This window comes from Poecilia latipinna, unplaced genomic scaffold (assembly GCF_001443285.1).
Source record: "Poecilia latipinna isolate Pla-1442-1.1 unplaced genomic scaffold, P_latipinna-1.0 Scaffold1361, whole genome shotgun sequence".
NCBI classification, from domain to species: Eukaryota; Metazoa; Chordata; class Actinopteri; order Cyprinodontiformes; family Poeciliidae; genus Poecilia; species Poecilia latipinna.
Genome location: NW_015113977.1, coordinates 11,205 through 35,778, shown reverse-complemented (window position 1 = coordinate 35,778; position 24,574 = coordinate 11,205). Strand labels below are relative to the sequence as shown.

The window sequence follows — 24,574 nt, the reverse complement described above, 5'->3', positions numbered from 1 at the left end:
TTTTTTTTTTTTTTTTTTTTTTTTTTTATAAAAAGTTTACTTTGGATCTGGCATGAAAGCCTTCTGTTTTCTCCCATCTTTTTATTATTATTTCGGATGCTTCATTTACTTTGACATTTTGAGACAATATTTAAAGGTAGCATCACATTATTAGGAGGCGCTAAGAGAATCAATTAAATGTGACAAAATAATTGTTTTCTCTGTGTTTAGCTAGGTACTGTGAATCCATTACTACACAAACGACAGGATAATTTTTATATTTATGGATGGAGTAATGGCATTATAGACTTTAGATCAATATGGGCATATATCAGACGAGTAATTTCTTTAATGCTTAAATCTGCCCTTCTAATGTGTTTTTATGTTGTGTTGCATTGTTTGATTTTATATTTGTACTCGTGTAAAGTGTCTGAGTACTTAGACAACACAAATAAAATGTATTATTATTGGCATTTTCTTTTTTTGAGTTGACACCCACTTGCTTCAAATTATTGCACATTATTTCTCATGTGAAGGCAAAACCCCTGTCAATAAACTTCATAGAAGCACATCAGGCGCTCTCGGCTGCTCTCCCGTTGTGCCTGTCCTCTCTCTGGCTCTGTGAACTAAGAAATCAGTGTCAGCTTTGCGCATCTGTGAAAAAAAAAACAATGTGCTTGGGATTTGTTTTCCATTATTTGTGTCGGGGAGCCAGTTAGAAGAGTCAGTGTGGTTCTTGAAGGTCAAACCTGTATGAATCACTCTGTTTAAATGGACCTGGAAAACATCGTCTCCCCGTATGTTTGTTAGCAAAATTAAATGTGAGACTTGGTAATTGCTGGCAGATGCTCTTCGTCTTATTTAACTGAGCTATTTCACAAAGAAACACAGGGAACATGTTGGTCATTAGGTGTACAAAGCAGGAGCAGACATGTCTAATTGCAGAAGAAGGTTGTTTTAGAAAGCTGCACACCAAACATTTTGGATCTTATTTCTAATATATAAAACAGGTGCTGCTTTCTGTAGGTTCCAAATTACTACTTTATCATGTGAGCTGTGGCGTACTTCTAAGAAAGTGTTCACAAGTTCTGGTGCTACTAAAGCCATGTAACAAATGTTCTTGCAGAATCTGCTCTCAACCACAAAGAGCAGCAAGAAAGGTCACTCAGACGTACGAGAACAACCACAAAAAAGAAACAATAACACGTACAACCACAGAGGACCAAGAACCCCAGAAAGATAAAAATAAAGAGGAAAAGAAGCAAATGGCACGTCTGCAGCGAGAGAGAGGCATGAAAAGATAAAAACTTCCATCTGATTCTTTAATGAGATGAGCACGTACATTTCATACCAGATAGAAAAAATAACTCCTTTTCATATATAGATTGCTTCCTGGCAGTGTAAGTCATATAGGACCTGCTCATTAGGAAGAGCAAAGTAACGAGCTGTCAGTAGTTCCCTCTTGAACAGCTGAAGTTTGCTTGTCTTTTAGAGGTTAATTTTAAATGTGAGCTGAGTTAAAAGCATCAGCGGCGTGGAGCTTAAAGTACACAAAGCATTTTTGTCTGTTTTGAATAAAGTTCTTTACTTTACAAACTATTTTTCTACTCATTGGAATCCCACTTTCTGCCCTGGTTAGAAAACGCTTGTTCTCACATGCATTCAAGTAATTGTTGCACTCCACAATTTAAACATTGACGACTTAAAACGGTTTCATATTTGAGGTTCTGTTCTTCAAGTCTGATGGAACTGAAATGTTTCTGACTGGAGTTTGCAGGTGTCCCTTGTGTATTTTGGGGTGTTTTCCCCCAAACACCGGATTCAGCGAATGTGGATGACAAATGTATTAAAAAAAAAACTGATTGTATATTTTCTGTATGAGTCTGAAGTGAAATATTTGTAGCTGTCTCTGAGGACTTGATGTGGAGAGACATCTGAAGAGCTTTATGAAATAATCTTTTACCTTTCAGTGCTTTTCCTGTTTCTGAAAGGAGACTGAGGGAGGAGAGGAACGTGTCTATTTTATACTTTTGCTCATTTAATTTAATTTTCCAACAAGAACTTCTTGTCCTTTAAACTTTTATTTACTGTAATGAGACAAGACCGCACGTGTTTTCTATTTGTATAAAATATTTAAAAGTCAAAAATAAGAGAAAATAAATAAATACAGAAGACAGAAAAGGGAATGTGAGAATTTAACAGTACAATATAGATATGAGTTATTCAGTTTTCGGTTTCTTCATTGCCTTCTTGATCCAGTTAAGATGCCGTTCTGACAGGAAAGAGTAAACTCCAGGTTTCTTTTTTACGCCACAACGGTTCCCAAATGATGTGACTCCAACTAGAACGTTATTGCACACTATTGGTCCTCCCGAATCCCCCTGAGAGAGAGAGAGAGAGAGAGAGAGAGAGAGAGAGGAAACATGTGGTGATTGTTTTCAGAATAAATCAACCTCCAACTAAGCCATAAAAGGCTTTTTTTTACCTGACAGGTGTCGGCATTGTTTCGACCATCTGACCCGGCACAAAGCATGTTCTTGTTGATATACGGCTTCAGGTTGTAATAATCTGGAGAGTTGCACTTCTCTCTGTCGATTACTGTCACATTGGTGGACATCAGGACGTCAGACATCTTGCCAACGTTGTTTGTTTTTCCCCATCCAGCCACCATGCAGACGGAGCCGGTTGCTGGGTCTTTTACAGCAGTTTGCAACTTAAGACTTTGAACCCATTTGTCTTTTTTTGCTGGCTTGTTAATCTGAAAACACAACAGATGCTGATGATTTGTAGTTAAAATATATAAATTTATAATATGTGCAGTGGCTTGGACCATTTTAGTTTGCTCGAACAATCATTTTAGGCAAAAAAAAAAAAATGCTGGCACTAACAACTAAGAGCATAGTTTCCACCACAATAAATGTGACTATCTGCATTTCTGATTTGTAATTAGACAGATGTAAAATATTTCTTTACTTAGCATGTTAAAGTCTCACCTTGATCAACATGAGGTCGTTGAGTTTTTCATCGTCATCATAGCAGGGATGGATGATGTGCTTTGACACACTTCGGACCTGCCTGAATTGTTTTTCCTTTTTCTCTTCTTTGATAGAGTGCACCCCCAGCAGCACAGTCTTAACACTGCAAGAGCAGAAAAATACTGCATTATTCACAGCAGCACAAAGGGAGCGCCATAAAAGTCTGGTTAAACAGCTTAGGTGATTGAAAAATAACAATTGTTAGTATTAAATGGTGGAATAAAACACCAGAAATAGCACGCTTCAAGGAAATACATTCTAGGTGTTTAAAGAAGTTTCTTTTTATTGTCTAAGTCCATTGCAGCTTGACCACCCTTACGTACACAGCTCAATGGAGAGCTTCATGATCTACTTTAGTCTGTGCAGAACATAATGTTGCTTTGTAAGTTTCTCGTCATTTCACCAGAATGCAAAGCCTACTTTTAACTTTTGCATGCCACTGATGTTTAATACTTTTAGGTGCATTTATTTTTCTCATGCAAAATCAGTCGCAGGACTGAAATGCTGTAATGATTCTCAGAAAACGTCCCTTGTGGTTTCTGTGTTTTCTTTCAGTGACTTACTTCTGTTCCTTTCTGTGTGTACAAAGCAAATAGCAGAAACGTTCATGTGCATAGACTCGGTGTCTGAGGTGAAACGTGAGGCATATTTAGCATGCAGGATGCACTTATGTAATGCATCATAACACCCCTTGCATGACGAAGGAGCTGAATGTAATTTTTTTCTTTTTTTGGTCACTACATAAGCAAATGGAAGTTGTTTTAAAGAAGACATACAATATGTATGCTTGTAAAGCTTTTGATTAAAAAATGACATCAGCTCTCTACTAGCTATTTGGTGCTTTCTTATTTTTAATCATTGGGGGGGGGGGGATCTGTTGATGCAACAAGGAAATGATGCTTCCAGTGACTCAGCATGCACACTCATTCTTGCTTTGCACAATTCACACAATCAGGGGGGGAAATAAAAAAAAATACCTCCAGAGACAACAGTTTTTAGTTCTTTAGAAAAGAAAGATGAACAAAAACCACACAGAACAGGCCATTTGTTAACTAACTAGGTATTGATATTGTTGGAATCTGCTAACTAAAAGCAAATTATAAACATCATAGTTCCTACTCTTTGCAGTGTGCTGCCGTCAGGACCCATTTGGGATCGATTAATATTCCTCCACAGATCGGCACTTCAGACTTCAGCAGAGCCATGTAGGGCAGCGAGTGGGGCTTCACTTCACTCCCATCAATAATCTCAGAACCATAACCTAACACAGGAAGATATCCAAATAACATTTTTCACAAAAAAGCAACAAAAGAAGCATTCTAAAACAAAAAAATAACTAATATCTATGGCAATTACTGCATTTAAGAAGCTATTACTCACTTGAGTTGAAAGAAAAGAAGAAGACACAGGAGATGAAAGCAGCGAAGCCCCTCAGAGACAACATTTCCTCTTATTTCTGTCTTTGATCTGGTGATGATTGTGCCCCTGGAGACAATCACCCTGCCCTTTATGTGTTTTTCTCAAAGGATGTGGTCTGACCATGGAAATGCACGAGTCAGCGAAATGGCTAAAATGATCTGCAGCACACCGTCAGTCTGAAGCCTGTGGTGAAATTTACCAGTACTGATCAGAACCAAGTTAGTCAGCATGGGTTTTGAACATCATGCACATCAGAGTGTAGATGAGTGCAGACGTGGGAACAAACTGCTAAGGTCAGGAGGAGGGGTTTAAGGCTTTGCAACGTTCTCTTTTAAAAAATAAGGTACAGCAAATTATCACCTACAGACGCAAAGACTGCATACATTTTGACCATTTGGAAGAGGGTCTGTTTATAATGTCTAAATATTAAACTTTAATTTTTTTTACTGTTGTGTTTGACATTCAATCTTTTTAAAATAGAAACCTCTTATATTACTTCATATAGGTTTAGGTACCATTTGAATACGGCATAAGCCACCAGGTTGCAATTCAAATGAAATATTTACCTCTTTCAGGTTTTTATTAAATGCCACAAAAAGTAGTATTTTCCAACAGCAGCCCGCAACCACTATACTATTTATTCCATTCATTTTCTCTGCCTGCTGTTATCCTTGCAGCACCCATTGGGTGAGAGGCAGGATGCATCCTGAACAGTCCATCACAGAGACGTACAGGATCACACACATGCAATTGATATGCTGACATGACTACAATAAGCCCACCAAAGATACATGGTTTTATTTTTTTTATTTGGTTTTCATACACAGTTGTCATTGACAGTAAAGCATCAGTCTATGATTTGTTTGTTTTTTATTTATCGATATGTATAATGCAAGTTGAATGCAAATGGAAGAATGAAAATAGAGGTTAGAGAAATGTAACTGCATCAGTCAGAAAAGTTATTCAGCGTCTGAGGTCTTCATTTTATCATTGATCCAGGTAAGATGGACTTTTGATAGGAAAGTGTAAACTCCAGGCCTCTTCACTGATCCGCAGGGCTCAGTATCGGATCCCCCGAAAGATGTGACCCCAACTAGAACTCTATTACAAAATATTGGTCCTCCTGAATCCCCCTAAGAGCAAGAAGAAACATGTGAAAATCATTTTAAGGTAATAATGATGTTTTAAAGTTTAGCTAGAAGCCTCATTTACCTTACAGGTGTCGGCATCATTTCTCTTCCCATTTGGCCCCGCACATATCATGTCCTTGGTAATATATGGCTCATTGTTATAATGTTCCGCAGAGTTGCACTTCTTTCTGTCAATCACAGTAACTTTAGCAGACATCAAAACATTTGATAGGACGTTACTAGTTTTGCTGGTTGCTCCCCATCCAGCCACCAGACAGGCAGAGCCAGCTGCTGGGTCTTTGACAACACTGCTCAGCTGGTGAACTTTGACCCATTTGGTTTCGTCCACTGGCTTGTCCAGCTGAAAGGGGAAAATAGATCACTATGAACATGAAACTATACAGTTGAAATAGTTCACAAAGTGAACTATTGATATGACTGAAGATCACTGGTTGAGTCAAGAACAAATATACTTTATTTTGTCAATGACTAAATCAAAACCAACTTTTAGTTATGTTATAGTTTCCTCTTATTGTAAAATGTTATCTTACCTTGAGCAACATGAGATCATTGATTTTTGTTTTATGATCATATTCATTATGAGGCACACTTCTCTTCACCTTACGGACCTGCAGGTACTTCTTTTTTGTTTTCCGTTTTTTGATGGAGTGCACGCCCAGTAACACAGTCTTAATGCTGCAAAAACAAAAGCAGATTTATGGAGCATGTCTATAGTTATTACCCTATAAAGGTTTCCTACTTTATTATTAGCGAATCAATCTACTGTGATTTATTTTAAGTGAATTATGATAAATTATATACATATATATGTGTGCGTGCATGCGTGCGTGTGTGTGTGTGATACATGCAAGCATTAAGGTACTTTATTTTGAATAACGCTGTCAAAAAATCTGGTTATGCACAGTTTTTAGGTAAATCTGTTCTTTCTTAACATTTTTTCCTGCGTAAAAGCAGAAACAAGTACTACATACATTTAAAGCAAGAAAAAAATGGCTTCCTGTTGCTGTCTACTCAGATTGAAATATTAGTTTCTGATTTTCACAGTGCACACCATTCCAAGGTGCAGACTGTTTGCCTTTACAGATCTAAGCATTATTTAAATTGGTTGGGAGAGCAAAGCAGAGTCAGTCAAGGTTACAACATATTATGCTTTCTATGTATTTCTAATGCTGCTTGAAAAGCAAACTAATATATAACAAAATTAAAGAGTTCCTGTTTTTACCTTTTACAGTGTGCAGCAGTCAGAACCCAGCTCGGATCAATTAATATTCCCCCACAGACTGGTTTGTTCGACTCCAGCAGAGCCATGTAGGGCAACGAGTGGGGCTCCACTTCTTTCCCATTGATAATCTCAGATCCGTAACCTGACACAGAAAGCAAAAAGGTGCAACACATCCCATAATAGCAGTACTGAGAGGTGATACTATCTTTCTTTTCAAGTAAAATGGCAGCACACAAGATATTACTCACTTGAGTTGATCATAAGGAAAAGGGCAATGATACCCCTCAGAGAGAACATTTTGTCTTATCTCAGTCTTTGATCTGGAGGTGAATGCGCCCCTCAGGATGCTGACCCTGACCCTTTATCTGTGCTTGTCAAAGGATGTGGTCTGACCATGGAACAGCATGATTCAGCAAACACATATAGTGATCTGGTAAGCTGAAGTCTGTGGTAACACTAGATCAGAACCAAAGCCCTTCAGCAGCTGTGAGGTGCAGGTTTTTATTTTAATTTTTATTTCCTCAACATGCAGCTCAGAGTACAAACAGGCGAGAACAAAGTCATGAGCAGAGGAGACTTCAATATTCAAATTTCATGCACTGAGTTATGATCTCAGTGCATGAATTCAATTCAAGAATGGAAACATTTTGTGGCATTGAGAACATCTATATTATGTAGTGAATGCAGGTGGTGGTTACCGTGGGAACATCGGGGCAAAGCTCTTTGCACCAGTTGGACGTTATTCTGAAAACTCAAATGGAAATTAAATAAAACTTCTAACTTAAAATAAGACAGGGGAACATGCATTCATTAAACAAGGATTTTCTAAAAAACAAACAAACAAACAAACAAACAAAAAAAAACAGTTCTGTTCAACACTTAAGGGAATAAACATTTGAAATATATCAGTCTGTATGTAATGAATGAATATACTATAAATGTTACGTTTTGAATGGAATTACTGATTTAAATAAACTTTTCCATGATATTCTAATTTTTTGACTACGACCTGTTTGTGTCAATGTCCAGGCCCTACATATCAGCTACACAAAACTAAACTGATATATATATGACCCAAACTTGGCACTTTCTGTGTAAAGTTGTTGTAGAGAAGTAAGAAAGGTTAACCACTAAAGATGGTTAACCTTTCTTACTTTACTACTCTTAATGGAATCAAAGTCTGATATTCCTTCCTCATCTTCCTGCTCTCAAACGCAGCTTGTACCTGGGTGGAACCATCTTCTGCTAAAAAATGAAAGCTGATTGGATGAAGCCTCTCTGTCCATAGTCATGTGGTATGTAGATCAGAGCTAAAACGTGTTTCTGTTTCCAGGAAGTGAAACTCACTTCCACTGTGACTGAGAGGAGAAATGGAGCAGCAGGCAGTTCAGCTGGGCAAAGAAATCTTCTCCTGTTCCATCTGTCTGGATCTACTAAAGGATCCGGTTACCACTTCCTGTGGACACAGCTACTGTATGAAATGCATTGAAACACACTGGGATGAAGAGGATCCAAAAGGCGTTCACAGCTGCCCACAGTGTGGAAAAACGTTCATATGGAGGCCTGTCCTGGAGAAGAGTACAATCTTATCAGGTTTGATCAAGCAGTTGAAGAAGACTGGACTCCAAGTCATGCCTGCTGATCAATGCCCTGCTGGACTAGAAGATGTGGCCTGTGATTTTTGCATTGGAAGAAAACTAAAAGCCATCAAGTCGTGTTTAGTCTGTCTGGCCTCTTACTGTGAGAAACACCTTCGGCCTCATTATGATTCAGCTGCATTTAAGAAACACAAGCTGGTGGAGCCGTCCAAAAACCTCCAGGAGAACATCTGCTCTCTCCATGATGAGGTGATGAAGATGTTCTGCCGCACTGATCAGAAGTGTGTCTGTTATCTCTGCTCTGTGGATGAACATAGAGGCCACGACATAGTCTCATCTGCAACAGAAAGGACTGAGAGGCAGAGAGAGCTGGAGGAGAGACGAGGAAAAATCCAGCAGAGGATCAAGGATAGAGAGAAAGATCTGAAGCTGCTTCAACAGGAGGTGGAGGCCATAAATCACTCTGCAGATAACACAGTGGAGGACAGTGAGAAGATCTTCACCCAGCTGATCCGTCTCCTCCAGAAAAGAAGCTCTGAGGTGAAGCAGCAGATCAGATCCCAGCAGGAAACTGAGGTGAGTCGAGTCAGAGATCTTCAGGAGAAGCTGGAGCAGGAGATCACTGAGCTGAGGAGGAAAGACGCTGAGCTGGAGCAGCTCTCACACACAGAGGATCACAACCAGTTTCTCCTCAACTACCCCTCACTGCCAGCACTCAGTGAGTCGACACACTCATCCAGCATCAACATCCGTCCTCTGGGACACTTTGAGGACGTGACAGCAGCTGTGTCAGAGCTCAGAGAGAAACTACAGGACGTCCTGAGAGACTCATGGACAAACATCTCACTGATGGTCACTGAGGTGGATGTTCTACTGTCAGAACCAGAACCAAAGAGCAGAGCTGGATTCTTAAGATATTCATGTGAAATCACACTGGATCCAAACACAACCAACACATGGCTGGTACTATCAGAGGGCAACAGGAAGGTGACAAGAACGATTCAATGTCAGTCTTATTCCAGACATCCAGACAGATTCACTGGATGGCGTCAGGTCCTGAGTGGAGAGGGTCTGACTGGACGCTGTTACTGGGAGGTGGAGTGGAGCGGGATACTAATTTATGTAGCAGTTGCATACAAGAATATGAGCAGAGTAGGAAGTGGGAATGAACATGGATTTGGAGGTAATGACAAGTCTTGGGCTTTAGAGTGTTACCAAAACAGTTATCATAGATTTGGTCACAGCAACATCTGGACCTCCATCTCAGGTCCTGGTTCCTCCAGAGTGGGAGTGTACCTGGATCACAGAGCAGGTATTCTGTCCTTCTACAGTGTCTCTGAAACCATGACTCTCCTCCACAGAGTTCAGACCACATTCACTCTGCCACTACATGCCGGCATTTGGGTTGGCTATGCAGATTCTGCAGAGTTCTGTAAACCCAAATAGAGTTTCTCTCTTCTTATACATTGTTGATTTGGGTTCATTGTTTTGATGTCTCTGGTCTGCTGCTCTGCTTGTTTTTATGTTTCGGTTTTAAATGTAGTCCTCTGTGTCTGTTTTCCAGGAGCCATAAAGGATATCGCTGCTGATGTTTTCTCTCATTCTTACATGACACATAAACATTTCTCCACAGAAAAATCGAAAATTTTCTGGACTCTAATATGCATTTGGATGGTCAGTTTCTTCTTGTTTAAATCAGTCGATATTGAAGTGAACTGGACTTCCTTCTGCTTTTTATTGTGATCCACAGAAGTAACCTGGAATTAATATCAAATCAAAACTAATGCAGCTTCCTTCTAAATTTTGTTAGGGTGGGGGAAAAAAGTATTTTAAAGAGTAGTGAGGCACAACCATTTTCTAAGAGACAAAGTAACAGTGTGTGATGCATTTTGTGTACGCTGATAACACAAATATTCGTGTTCCTTTATACAATATAAAAACTTTGTAAAACTTTGTATTTTTTATAGTTTTGCTAATTTGGTTGCCATGGCAACTAAATTCGACAGTTCTCATGGCAGTGCAACAACAGAGTCTATGGTGTCTTTGTTTTTTTTTATTTGTAATTTGCATGTATACCCAGTTTTTGCAACAAAATGCAGGTCAAACAAAAAGAACAACAAAACATAGTTACATAAACTAACTGTATCATTCAGAAAAGTTATTCAGCTTCTGAGGTCTTCATCGTCTTCTTGATCCAGGTAAGATGGTCTTCTGATAGGAAAGTGTAAACTCCAGGCCTCTTCACTGATCCGCAGGGCTCAGTCTTGGATCCTCCGAAAGATGTGACCCCAACTAGAACTCCTCTACACAACATTGGTCCTCCAGAATCACCCTAAGACAAAGAAGAAACGCGTGAAAATCATTTTAAGGAAATAATGTTTTAAAATTGGCTAAAAGGCTCCTTTACCTTACAGGTGTCAGCATCACTTTTCTTCCCATTTGGCCCTGCACATATCATGTCCTTGGTAATATATGGTATATGGTTAAAGTGGTCTGGAGAGTTGCACTTTTCTCTGTCAATCACAGTGACATTAGCAGACATCAAAACATCTGATAGGACGTTGCTATTTTTGCTGGTTGCTCCCCATCCAGCCACCAGACAGGCAGAGCCAGCTGCTGGGTCTTTGACAACACTGTTCAGCTGGTGAACTTTGACCCATTTGGTTTCCTTCACTGGTTTGTCCAGCTGAAAGGGGAAAATAGATCAAAGTTGAAATTGTTCAGAGTTATATAATAGACACAAAAGAGTAGCCTTTACCATTGCTTCAGATCTGAAAGAGCTTGATTCTTAAAGCTGGTTCAAGCAATTATTTGAGCGTATGGACTTAAAGACTAATAACAGATATGACTGAAGATCACTGAAGCAACTTCATACCTTATCTAAAGTAAAACTAAAGTAAAACCAACTTTTTGTTGAAGTTTTATCGTATTTCTTGAGTATTTTTCCAAAGCATATCTGTGCATAAGCTTCCTCTTATTTTAAAAGCTTATCTTACCTTGAGCAACATGAGATCATGGACTTTTGTATTATTATCATATTTATCATGAGGCACACTTCTCTTCACCTTACGGACCTGCCGGTACTTCTTTTCTGTTTTCTCATTTTTGATGGAGTGCACGCCCAGTAACACAGTCTTAAAGCTGCAAAAGCAAAACCACAATACTGTGTTAGATTTATGGAGCATGTCCATAGTCATGACACCATGAAGGTCTACTACCCTAATATATGGGAATCAGTCTATTATAGTTTATTTTATAGTAAGGGAATTATTATGGAATTGACATGAACTACATTTTAAGATTATTTAATTGTTAAGCTTCACAAATCTTGAGCTGATAAGAGAGAAGCAGATATTTTTATGATGTGGGGTGGTTCAATGTGATGATTATTTAATGTAGCTATATATATATATATTATTTTATTTTATTTTATTTTTTGTCACATTAGAACCATGTTAAGTAAATAACGTATTGTATTGGGATTTCATACCAATTAAAATTGTTAGGTGAAAGGAAAATATATATTTAGATTTTTAAGAAATTAAAATGTGAAAAGTGTGTGATACATTGGTATTTTACTCCCCTGAGTTAATACTTCTTTCTGCGATGACACCTGCAAAACGTTTAGAGCATGTTGCTACCAGTTGTGGGCATTGCCATGCAAACTTGGGCTGTTCCTCAGCTAACGTTAGCTAAAGTTTAGCTCAGTCAGACTGGATGGAGAGCACTTTCAGTTTTCAGGTCTTCTGACATATTTTGATCTGAAAAATTTTATTCTGCTCATTTTAGTCTTTTGCATTCTTCTCTAATTTGTCTTCCTGGATGCTGATCTTTTTTTTTAAATGATATTGTTTATTTGGAAAATGAAGCTTAATGTTGAAATTTAAACGTTTCTCAGAGAACAACTTTTTTCTAAAGTCGTGTGGCTTTTGTGGTTTCTCGAAGTGAGTGGTACTTGCACCTTATTGCATCACATTTTTTTTCTTCCTTTGTCTTGTTCTTAGCCTTTAAGGTTTTACTTTGAAATGTAAAATGAGTGTAGACTGTATGCTCATTACAAAACCCTGTTCTCACTGACATATTATGAGAACCTGGACTTGGTATTTTGGTTGCTGTTAATATATGAATAGAAAACAGCCCACAGTAAATGTTTATATATAATAAAAAAAAAGCAGATTTGCAAGGTGTTTGTTTACAAATCTTTAAAAAAAAGTAGAGATGAAGGCTATCTGGACATCTTTGGTCTTAGACCAGATTGAGCTTTCCTGGGTCTTACTATTTCTTAAGAATCAGTAAAAAATGAAGTGGCTCACTGTTTTATTTAAAAATCTTTAATAAAACTTTTAGAGACCTAAATATTCTCCATTAGTTTGAAAACTATTGGAGATGAAAACTATTGGAGAATCAATTTTTGTAACTCAAATAACACTTTCCTGCTAATATTTTGAATAATTTCTTTACCAGGTGAAACCTCAATGAAATAAAAATATTTTATAATTCCTACTTTCCGCAGTGTGCAGCAGTCAGCACCCATTTTCGATCAATTAATGTTCCTCCGCAGAATTTACTTGACATCAGAAAAGCCATGAAGGGCAATGAGTGTGGCTCAACTTCATGCCCATTGATGATGACAGAACCACGACCTAGCACAGGAAGACATCCAAGCCCACTCAAAAAGGTAAAAATATGGAATCAAGAAATGGGATTTTTTTTTTTAACAAAGAGTGACAACAATTAAGATATTACTCACATGAGTTCATAATCAGGAAAAGGGCACAGAGGATGAAAGCAGTACAACCCGTCGGAGAGAACATTTCCTTTTTTCTCAGACTTTGATCTGGAGACGAATGCAACCCTCACGATGCTCGCCCTTCTCCTTTATGTGTGTTTCTCAAAGGATGTGGTTTGACCATGGAAATTCATGAGTCAGCAAAACGCATGAAATGTTTTGATGAACACTATCAATCTGAAATGTGTTTTGACATTTACCAGATCAGAACCAGTTTATTTTTTTAGTATTAGAAGTCTTTCGTAAACAACAATCTAATAAGAAAGAGGGCTAAGAGAGAAGGGGCCGACATAAAGGAGTCAAGCCCAGGACAACTGCATCACAGGCAACAACCTCAACACATCGTTCATCTGCGCTGCCAACTGAGCCACTTAGTTGCTATTCAGCAGCTGTGAAGTGAAGGTTTTGTTTGTTTGTTGCAGCTCACATTTGAAGATTGGTGGGAGCGTAGAGCCAGCAGCAGAATAGACTTAAGTCTTCAAAATCAATGGAGAATAACTATTCAATAACAATGGGTACATTTTGTGGTCTTGTGAAAATCCTCCCCTAAATGCTCGTTCTGATTACTCCTGATTAGCTCCGTCTGGAAGCCACACCTGGCAGTCACACATTCAGAGGAGGAAAGAGGGAAATGACACACATTTTATTTTTGCTTTTATTTTATTATCATAGCAAATATGGGCACAAATATACTTCAGCTTGAAAACAAACTTGGGCACACTTCTTCCTTAAACAAAGATTGTCAAAAAAAAAAGTGCATTTTTTTGCATCTGGAAAGGATCCACTCTGATTGTTAATGGCTAGTCCGATAGTACAGAGCAAGAAAATAAATATTTTTTCTCTTTATTTGTTTAAAGTGGTTTTCAGAAATAGCTCAAGCCTTGCTGTGAGAAGTAAAAATTCAGCATTTTATTTGTTCATTTGGTGTTTGTACATACGCTTTTTGCTAACATAATGCAGGCTGAATTACAACGGACAGCAAAACAATAGTTGAAACAGCAACTCAAGAACAACCTTTATTCATTTGCAGGTGTCTTCATTGTCTTCTTGATCCACTTCAGGTGATCTTCGGTAAGGAAAGCGTAGACGCCAGGCTTGTTTTTGATTCCACACTTGTAACCGAAAGACGCGACACCAACTACATCTCCATTGCACAGTATTGGCCCTCCTGAATCTCCCTACATAGAGAAGAAAGGAAAACCGGCATTTTACGGGAACAATAGCATTTTATCTTAGTGTAAACTACCATTAGGATCTCTTACCTGACAAGTGTCACCTTTGATTTTACCACTGGCCCCAGCACATATCATGTTCTTAGTTATGTATGGATGAAGTTGGTAATATTTTTTTGAGTTGCATTTCATTCTGTCGATCACAGTCACATTGGCTGACATCAGAACATCTGACAAAGTAGCTCTGCCTTTTTTGGTTTGTCCCCATCCAGCCACCATACAGACTGAACCGGCTGCTGGCTCTTTGACAGCTTCATTCAGCTTGAGAGGTGTCACCCATTGGGTTTGCTTCACTGCCTTGTCCAGCTGGAAAATAAAATATGACTGTTATTTTATGTTATGAACAATGTCAGTACAGATTACTAATTTTGTAAAGTTACCTTGAGCAACATGAGATCGTTGTTTTTTTCTTTGCTATCAAAGCAAGGATGAGGAATACTTCTTGACACCTTAAGGATCTGCCTGAACTGCTGTTCATTCTTCTTCTCCTTGATGGAGTGCACCCCCAGCAACACAGTCTTAATACTGAGACAGCAACAACATATTACACAGTAAATGGGTCTGGAGCAAGAAACACTACATTTAAGCCTGTGTGGTAAATAGCAGGGCAATTTTGGAAATAAAGAGGTTAGTAAAATTGCAGGCCATAAAATGATTGTATTTGTTATGATCATATTCAAGTCAACATTAAAAATGATTGGAGGTTGTAGTCACCACCATCCAATAAAAAAAACTGTCAGTAGTGACACAAACACACTTTAGGTATAAAACACAGAAGTTGAAAATATCTTGCTTTGAAATACCGGTTTGTGATTTGCACAGTGCACAACAAAGCAAACTAAATGCATAAAAGAGTTCCTGTTTTTACCCTTCACAGTGTGCAGCAGTCAGAACCCAGTTCGGATCAATTAATATTCCCCCACAGACTGGTTCGCTTGACTCCAGCAGAGCCATGTAGGGCAACGAGTGCTTCTTCACTTCTTTCCCATTGATAATCTCAGATCCGTAACCTGACACAGAAAGCAAAAAGGTGCAACACATCCCATAATAGTAAAGAGGTGATATTATCTTTCTTCTCAAGTAAAATGGCAGCACACAAGATATTACTCACTTGAGTTGATCATAAGGAAAAGGGCAATGATACCCCTCAGAGAGAACATTTTGTCTTGTCTCAGTCTTTGATCTGGAGGTGAATGCGCCCCTCAGGATGCTGACCCTCACCCTTTATCTGTGCTTGTCAAAGGATGTGGTCTGACCATGGAACAGCATGATTCAGCAAACACACGTAGTGATCTGGTAAGCTGAAGTCTGTGGTAACACTAGATCAGAACCAAAGCCCTTCAGCAGCTGTGAGGTGCAGGTTTTTATTTTAATTTTTATTTCCTCAACATGCAGCTCAGAGTACAAACAGGTGAGAACAAAGTCATGAGCAGAGGAGACTTCAATATTCAAATTTCATGCACTGAGTTATGATCTCAGTGCATGAATTCAATTCAAGAATGGAAACATTTTGTGGCATTGAGAACATCTATATTATGTAGTGAATGCGGTGGTGGTTACTGTGGGAACATCGGGGCAAAGCTTTTTGCACCAGCAACCCTCCAGCTGGATGTTGTTCTGAAAACTCAAATGGAAATGAAAATGAAATAAAATGTTTAACTTAAAATCAGACATGGGAACATGGATTCGTTAAACAAGGATTTCCTGGAAAAAAAAGTTATGTTTTTTTTTTTTTTTGGCATAAAACTCTACACTTTTCTTCTATTGAGGCCAACATTTGAGACCCATAGAATAATTAGTTATTTTCTACTTGGTTCCATTTAAATATTGCTTGTTTGAGTTATTTCTGAGCTTATATAAAATAATTATTGCATTATTAATCTGTAAAATAGCGTACCGTGAGTATTGTCAACAAGGTATTTTTACAAAACCTATAAGGTCAGAGGTGACACAGAATGACACATTTTTTAAATGAGTCATTCTGTGGCATTGTTCTCAGTCAGTCAGTGTTTTACCTACAGATTTAAAGGATCTTCATATTTATTCACGGTTCAGCATGTGCAAAATTATTTGTATAACATGTATTTTGTTGTCAGTTTATTGGCATTTCAACAGTTTTATACAGTAAGAATGTTGACTTAATTTCCATCTAGTGGCAGAATTAGGTATTACATTTCAGAGTCTGCCATCGTTTGATGATGTCACAGAAAGGAGACAATGCAGGAGATAGGAAGTATGGGGATTTTCTCAGTAACATCGCAACTTCTTTAAGTTTGAACTGGTCTTTGAAAGCACTGGAATTTGAATTTGATATTTCTGTCGATTTAGAATAATGCAGGTGTTTGTAAGAAGGCAGCATTTGTTTTATAGGAACTTTTACAGTCTTTAGCTAAATATTACCTCCTGAGCAAATTTATTGTACATTTAAGTGTAAACTATTGTTTGCTGCTGCGTATTATTTTTGAAAATGTGCATGTTCACACTTCTCAGTTTTACCGTACCCCAACTGGCTTCAGTAAAGAGTCCCTCTGGTCTGTGGTCATTTTGGAGAGGAGTTTATCTGAATGTTCACTTCAACAAGGCGATGGAGGAGGAGGACATGACAACAGGAATCCAAATTATTTGCAGGAAGTCTGCATGTTGGTAGATTTGTTTCATAGAGCATATCTAAAATATTCAAAAGAAAATGCATCATGGGAAGCTGAAACATACCTTGTCACGATGTTGCTCAGACACGCTATTGAGTGACAGTTGCAACGCAGCCAATCCATGAGTGCCATTTATTTTCTTGGACTCTGATTTGCTGCAGCATCAAGATTCTGCAGTAGCATTAAGGAGGGTTTCTCCATGCTTATCAATGCATAGTAAGGCAGGCCAGTTTGAACTATTAAAACAGGCAGATAGCATTTTTGGTTGAGGTCCCCAGTATTAGCTGATTTTAACATTTCTCAGGCAGCTTTGATCCCCAAGTCCACAAAACCAGTAGTCCACTGTATTTGATTTTGCTCACTAAATTAAGATGCTGACAACATTGCTACAGATAAAATCAAAGACTGTTTTTGTAATTCTGTCATTGTCTTCCATGGTTAGTAACATGGAAAACCTGGTTTATCTGCTGTTTGTTACTAATAATAACTCAAGAAAATGTCAACATCTTTTTGCCATTGTTTTATCTTCAGTCTTGATATATGTCTGAAATGTGGACCATTTGAATAGCATCACTTGCTTTCCATCACCTTCAAGTCAAACCATGGGAAATAATAGTTAACTTTCTTTTGATCTTCATACAACTGGTTTTAGTTGTAGGTATAGCAGCATTCTAGCTGTAGCAGAGAGCATCACCTAGTGCCCTGGTAGGAAAACACACACACAAAGGTCATTGGTATTGACTAATCTGACAGTACATGGCCATAAATATAATATTTTATTCATTATTCTTTTAAACAGGTTTTCAAAAACTATTTTCAAGGTTTGATGTAACTCAGTTTTGTTCACTTGTCTGCGCATACATTTTTCAGCAACATAATGCAAGTTAAATTCAAATGGAATTGCAAAAGTGCTTGAAAGAGTTAAACAGCAAGGATGAAAAGCCAGGTTTATTCACTTTTCTTCATTGTCTTCTTGACCCAGTTGAGGTTATCTTCAGTAAGTAAAGCGTAGACGCCAGGTTTGTTTTGAATTCCACAGTCACGCCCAAAAGACGTAACGCCAACTAAATCGTCATTGCACAATATGGGCCCTCCTGAATCTCCCTACAGAGAGAACAAATATATAAAATGCATTTTAGGGAAACAGCAACATTTAAATTTGTGTAAACAGCTCTTAGGCCCACTTACCTGACAAGTGTCAGCTTTGATTTTGCCATTCCACCCGGCGCATATCATGTTCCTAGTTATATAAGGAGCAAGATTGTAATAATCTTTTGAGTTGCATTTCATTCTGTCGATCACAGTCACATTGGTCGACATCAAAACATCTGACATAGTAGATGCATCCATTTTGGTTTTTCCCCATCCAGCCACCTTACAGACTGAACCGGCTGCTGGCTCTTTGACAACTTTATTCAGCTTGAGAGGTGTCACCCATTTGGTTTGCTTCACTGCTTTGTCCAGCTGGAAAAGAAAGTATCACTATTATTTTATATTAGAAACAATGTCAGCATAGATAACATCACTAATTTTTGTAAAGTTACCTTGAGCAACATGAGATCGTTGTTTTTTTCTTTGCTATCATAGCAAGGATGGGGAACACTTCTCTTCACCTTACGGATCTGCCTGAACTGCTGTTCCTTCTTCTTTTCTTTGATGGAGTGCACCCCCAGCAACGCAGTCTTAATACTGAGAGAGAACAAAAACACAGTATGGCTAAACATGTCTGACAGAACAGTCAGATATTAAGATATTAGTAAAGGCATCTGGTTTCAACTGTTTATAACCTTTTCCTTTCTGAACAAGTCTTTTAATATTCCACAGCAGGACTGATGAATTACAGATTATCCTTGATATTTTTTCTTACAGCTGGAGAATAAAAGCTTAAACCCACCTTGACTTTGGTCTCAAGTTTGAGTAATGAATGATAAAACTGTATGTATTAAATATGTATATGCATAAAGCAGGAAGTAACATACAATAAGAACATGTTAATGAGTCATAATCAGTATTCTGACTCTGACCTAGATTTACGTGTTGCTAAATCTCTCAAAACTTGTTGCTCAATTGGAAAATTAAACTTAAAGTTCAAATGCAAAATGCTTAATAGAGGATGACAGTTTTCTGAATCTTTGTGGCTTTTGAGGTTTCTTGAAGCGAGTGACATTTGTACCTAAACATAAGACATATTTTCCTTCCTTCACATGCTATGTGCTTAAATGTTGACTGTGTTATGCATGCAAACTTAGAAATACTTTAGGGTGTAGAAATACAACTTCACAAAAGACTCAGACATTTCTTGATATTCTTATGAGCTGGCCAGGCATTGCTCAGTCTGAATCATAGAATCATACTATTATAAAATCTGGTGGTGAATAGTTTTTAACTAAATCCCCTTTTTTGGTCTACTTTTTTCCTGATTATACAAACAGCAACAAACACTCCACACATGCAAAGCAAGAAAAAATGGCTTTCTGTTGCTATCTACTCAGGCCATCTACTCAGTTTGCTCTTGAATTGCACGGGGCACAACATCCAAAAATGCAGAGCGATAGTTTCCTGTTACAAACCTATACATTGCTTAATTTGGCTGGAAGTGCAAGAGAAAACAACATATGCACAAACAGCCAATGAAAAACTGGATTGTATTTTCTATTTCTAACCATTCTGAATGCTTACAAAATAAGAAAAAAATATATATTGTTCTTACTTCTTGCAGTGTGCAGCAGTCAGAATCCATTTTGGATCAATTAATATTCCCCCACAGAGTGGTGTGCTTGACTCCAGCAGAGCCATGTAGGGCAACGAGTGGGGCTTCACTTCTCTACCGTTGATAATCTCAGAACCATGACCTGGCAATACATCCAGAAACAATTTTTGATGTGACAGGAGAAAGCTGAATCCTTAGCTAAGGAGAAATATTGCATTAATAAGAAAATGACAATATTTAAGAAAGTATTACTCACTGAATTTGATCAGAAACAAGGCAGAGAGAATGAAACCAATGAAATCCCTCAGACAGAACATTTCCTCCTATCAGGGTGTTTGACGTGTTAAGACCCTCACAATGCTCAACCTGCTCTTTATGTCTTAGTCTCAAAGGATGTGGGTGGATCATGGAAATGCATGAATCGGCAAAATAGGTGTGATCATGAAATGAGGTCAGATCTACCGCTTCTGAAGTGGCAATGTTTAGCACTTCTCATGGTGGCTAACAGCACTGTGGTGGAGGGTTTTAATTTTATTGACATCACACAGACCCTGAGAGGAGACAAGTGGCAACTTTTTCCAGACCTTACATGATTATTTATCAGAGATACTGTCAACTTGGAGAACTGCTCTTCCTGCTCCTACTGGTGATTCCTCTCACCTCTGTTGTTGCCTAAATAAACTCCTGCTCAACTCTCATTCAGTGCAAGACTGTCTGTTGTCATCCATATCCTTGCAAGGGTAATGTGAGGAAAGTTCTGGTTTTTGTCACGGAAATGGACAAAAAACAGTTTTTAAAACTATGCCAAATTTATTAAAGCAGGTGTGAGGCTCTTTATTAAACTTTATTGCTGGAGAAAAATATAAAGAAAAGAATAAACTTATTTTGCATTTTAATTGGAAAAACTATTACCCTTGAGTACTTTGAAGGGTGTTGTTGCATTTTCAAGTTGTCTGATTCCTTGGGGTTGTTAGCGTCAACAGTTATGTTTTTGCCCACAAACTTAAAATAACAGCTTGTCAAACTGAGACTGAAACCAAAGTCATCTTCTGCTGTCTTAAAACAACCATCCACCAAAATGTTATATCTGCTCATGTGAAGATCATTTTTAGATCTTTGCAATTCCATCAATTTTGGAAGTAAATTTGCTGCTGTTTTTAAACAGTGTTTGTTTGAGACGGTACAGCTACAGCTGTCATAGAAAGCACCACACTCAGAGGTTTTTGTAAGTGGCTAATCTAGTGGTACAGGGCCAGAAATATGATATTTTACTTTTTAATCCTTTAATAAAGTGATTTACACAAGTTTCAAAGTTTGCTGTAACAAGCCAAAGCTCAGTTTTTATTTGTTCAATCGTTGCCTGCGCATACATCTTTAAGACGCAAAATGCAAATTGTATAACATAGGAGAGCAAGAAAAGTGGTTGAATGAGTAAAACAGCAACATTCAACCAAGGCTTATTCATTATCTCATTGGTTCATTGTCTTCTTGATCCAGTCAAGGTGATCTTTGGTGAGGAAAGCGTACACGCCAGGTTTGGTTTTGAGTCCACACCCATCCCCAAAAGATGTAACTCCAACGACAACTCCATTACAAAGTAATGGCCCACCAGAATCCCCCTGCAGAGAGAAGAAATATATAAAATGCAATTTTGTGAAAATCACAACATTTTATATTTGCATAAATTGTCACTTACCTGACAGCTGTCAGCTTGGATGTTCCCATTCCACCCAGCACAAATCATGTTGTCAGTTATGGTATGATGGTAAAAAGCCGGTGTGTTGCACTTCTTTCTGCCAACCACAGTTACATTGACTGACATCAAAACATCTGACCCAGTTCCATTCATTTTGGTTCTTCCCCATCCAGCCACCATACAGACTGAACCTTCTTCTGGATCTTTGACAACTGTAGTCAGCTTGAGAGGTTTCACCCATTTGGTTTGCTTCACTGCCTTTTCCAGCTGGAAAGTAAAAATCACACTTATTGTATTATATATATATATATATATATATATATATATATATATATATATATATATATATATATATATATATATATATATATATGTGTGTGTGTGTGTGTGTGTGTGTGTGTGTGTGTGTATAATAGCATAGATAAAACATTAAACGTTTGTTCAAATATTGTTAAATATTAAATACACAATTTACAAAGTATAGTGAGAAGGAACCCCTGAATGAACAATTTTAATAAAAGAAACCAGAAAATAATTGAAAGGAAATGTTTCAATACATCAGTAAGTAAATGATAACCAATAATCAAGTGAAAGTAAAGTTAATTGTGAAATATAAATATATGTAGAGTCTTAATCTTTAATATTTTCCCAGTGAATTAAATTTTATGTTGACCAGACAAAATCATTAATTTTGCAAAGCAAACTTACCTTGAGCAACATGAAGTCATTGTCAAAGGTTTTGTTATTAAAACTAGGGTGAGGAAAACTTTTCTTCACTCCAAAGACCTGCCTGTATGGTTTTTCCTTTTCCTTGTTCTTGATGGAGTGCACTCCCAACATCACAGTCTTCATGCTGAGAGAGCAATAACATAGTGCCAGAAAGGAACTTAAGATCTAACAGATTAGAGCTTGCATAATAATGAGATATTGATGGTTTACTATGTAAATTTAGTTGTAAATTCAATTTAACATTCTTTCTATTATTACTGCTGAATACGAAGACTGATGAATTACACATCCTCTTTAATATTTTTTTCATCACAATTGGTATGGTGAAGTTGTAACCTATCTTAACTATACTTTTGAGTAATGAAGGATAAATCTGAATTTATACAAAACACAATAAAACCTATTTTGCGTTCTTGTTTGTCAGATCAGCATGTTGTAGGTTCTATCTTTTCCTCTATCTCCTTTAGCCTCTTTTAACTGCTTACACACACGCTGCAGCTTACATAACCATGTCTAGATTTCCTTTGTGGCATGACTAGCTGCTGCGGTAACTTAGAAATGTGCAGTATGAATACCAATACCAGTCAATGTAGCAACACATTATATTCTTTATTTTTAATGCTACTTGAAATGCACACCAATAGCATATAAATAAGAAAAATGAAAATTGTTCTTACCCCTTGCAGTGCGCAGCAGTCAGAACCCAATTGGAATCAATTAAAGTTCCTCCACAAACTGACTCATGTGATTCCAGCAGAGCCATGAAAGGCAAGGAGTGTGGCTTCACTTCTTTCCCATTGATAATCTCAGAACCATGACCTAACACAGGAAGATATCCAGATACAAATTTTCACACAACAGCATCAAACGAGACCCTTGATTAAGGGAAAAAATTATGAACAAGAGAATGATAGTATTTAGCAAAATATTACTCACTGGATTTGGCAATCAGGAAAACGGCACCAAGGATGAAAGCAACAAACCCCAACATTTTCTCCTGTCAGTGTCTTTGATCTGGAGACGAATGTGCCCTTCACTCTGCTCTTCCTGCTTTTATATGTTATCTCTTAGGATGTGGTCTGACCACTAAGATGCCTAATTAAGTAAAAAAAATATGTGATCATGAAATTGTGATTCTTTTGCCACACCCTGTATCAAGTTACTGCATGTGGAGCTCAGACCTTGCTGGGACAACAGAAAAAGACCTCTGGTTCCGATAAGATTTAATCCTTGAGATGAGGCCTGTGTGGCCACTCCACTTTAAGATCCTTCATTACCAGTCGGTCTGTGTGGAGCCCACGCCATGGATATCTTACCAATGCATCAACCAGTGGTGGAGAAAGTACTCAAACAATGTACTTTAGTAAAAGTACAAGTAAACAGACCTAAATGTACTCTAGTAAAACCATTGGCATCAACCAGGATCTATCTCGATATTGTGCCTCTGTGACTATTAACCAGTATGACCTTGGTGCAAAAGTTAAGTGGATTCTCAATGCCGTCCAAAGACTGTAGCAGTAAGTTAGCCATGATACAAAAACCCACCACATTTATACGATCCTCCAGGAAACCATTATTAAGACCATCAATGTTCTAAGAATAGGAGGCTGTTTATGTTCTTAATTCATTGTAAAAAGACCCAATTTTTATAGTGAAAGTTTTTGTGGATTAAACCACAGTAACACAGAGAGCTTTCTTGGAGTAAGCAGAAATTGATCTCCTTATTGAGGTGGATTCCAGTCCATGAATTCCTGGTTCTGTGTTAATTTTCATTTCACAGTCCATGATTTTCTTTTTGCTGCTTNAGAGAAATTAGGTCAGGAGAAACAGGTCAAAGAAACACAACTTGGAGTTCAAATCAAGAGCAGAATGATCAAAGACAAATATTAGTACCAACATCAAACATACAAAAAGCATGCTCGCATAAATGTAGAGTGGATGAAAACTCAATGGTGGTGAAAAAGGAAAACTTTGTAGCATTTATGTGCCATAATATCAATGTTACAGTAAAAATGAAGAAGAAAAGTGATAAAATAAAAGCAATTGTAACAGCAGCAGGAAGATTTTTAGACATGAAAGAAATCCAAGCAGATCAGATTCATATCATTTTGAGTGCCACTGAAACAACAGAAAATGTCCAGGATTAGGATACAAACTTTTATAATGGTTCTTCACATTCTTCAATGGAATGCTAGAAGTTTAATAGCCAATGGACAAGAATTTAAAAAGTTTGTTTATGATTTAGAAATAATCCCAGATATAATATGGATTCAAGAAACATGGTTGAAACCTAACCTAGATTTTAAAATTCCTGGATATAGTATAGAAAGACAGGGTAGAAGTTATGGTAGTGGAGGTGGATGTGC

General features: G+C 37.7%; 5 protein-coding genes across 5 annotated transcripts; 1 reads left to right on the top strand and 4 right to left on the bottom strand.

Moving 5' to 3' along the window:
* Positions 1-2,083: 2,083 nt before the first annotated feature.
* On the bottom strand, positions 2,084-4,630 carry LOC106962022 (granzyme A-like). The gene is made up of 5 exons (XM_015056157.1): positions 4,395-4,630; positions 4,134-4,275; positions 2,973-3,117; positions 2,465-2,737; positions 2,084-2,360 (listed from the first exon to the last, which is right to left on the bottom strand). The coding sequence occupies exons 1-5, from the start codon at positions 4,456-4,458 to the stop codon at positions 2,199-2,201; spliced, it is 786 nt and encodes a 261-aa protein (XP_014911643.1). The 5' UTR covers positions 4,459-4,630; the 3' UTR covers positions 2,084-2,198.
* Positions 4,631-5,223: 593 nt separating this feature from the next.
* On the bottom strand, positions 5,224-20,374 carry LOC106962020 (polyserase-2-like). The gene is made up of 10 exons (XM_015056154.1): positions 20,040-20,374; positions 19,784-19,925; positions 18,618-18,762; positions 18,262-18,537; positions 18,024-18,177; positions 15,537-15,626; positions 15,294-15,435; positions 6,115-6,259; positions 5,646-5,924; positions 5,224-5,566 (listed from the first exon to the last, which is right to left on the bottom strand). Exons 1-10 carry the CDS (start codon positions 20,098-20,100, stop codon positions 5,393-5,395), a joined length of 1,608 nt encoding a protein of 535 aa, XP_014911640.1. The 5' UTR covers positions 20,101-20,374; the 3' UTR covers positions 5,224-5,392.
* On the top strand, positions 8,177-9,985 carry LOC106962030 (tripartite motif-containing protein 16-like). The gene has a single exon (XM_015056173.1). The coding sequence runs from the start codon at positions 8,177-8,179 to the stop codon at positions 9,848-9,850; it is 1,674 nt and encodes a 557-aa protein (XP_014911659.1). The 3' UTR covers positions 9,851-9,985.
* On the bottom strand, positions 10,440-13,240 carry LOC106962031 (granzyme A-like). The gene is made up of 5 exons (XM_015056174.1): positions 13,155-13,240; positions 12,909-13,047; positions 11,401-11,545; positions 10,812-11,090; positions 10,440-10,736 (listed from the first exon to the last, which is right to left on the bottom strand). The coding sequence occupies exons 1-5, from the start codon at positions 13,216-13,218 to the stop codon at positions 10,563-10,565; spliced, it is 801 nt and encodes a 266-aa protein (XP_014911660.1). The 5' UTR covers positions 13,219-13,240; the 3' UTR covers positions 10,440-10,562.
* Positions 20,375-21,090: 716 nt separating the features above from the next.
* Positions 21,091-23,230, bottom strand: LOC106962033 (granzyme K-like). Its single transcript, XM_015056175.1, has 5 exons — positions 23,145-23,230; positions 22,886-23,027; positions 22,188-22,332; positions 21,480-21,746; positions 21,091-21,402 (listed from the first exon to the last, which is right to left on the bottom strand). Exons 1-5 carry the CDS (start codon positions 23,197-23,199, stop codon positions 21,253-21,255), a joined length of 759 nt encoding a protein of 252 aa, XP_014911661.1. The 5' UTR covers positions 23,200-23,230; the 3' UTR covers positions 21,091-21,252.
* Positions 23,231-24,574: the final 1,344 nt, after the last annotated feature.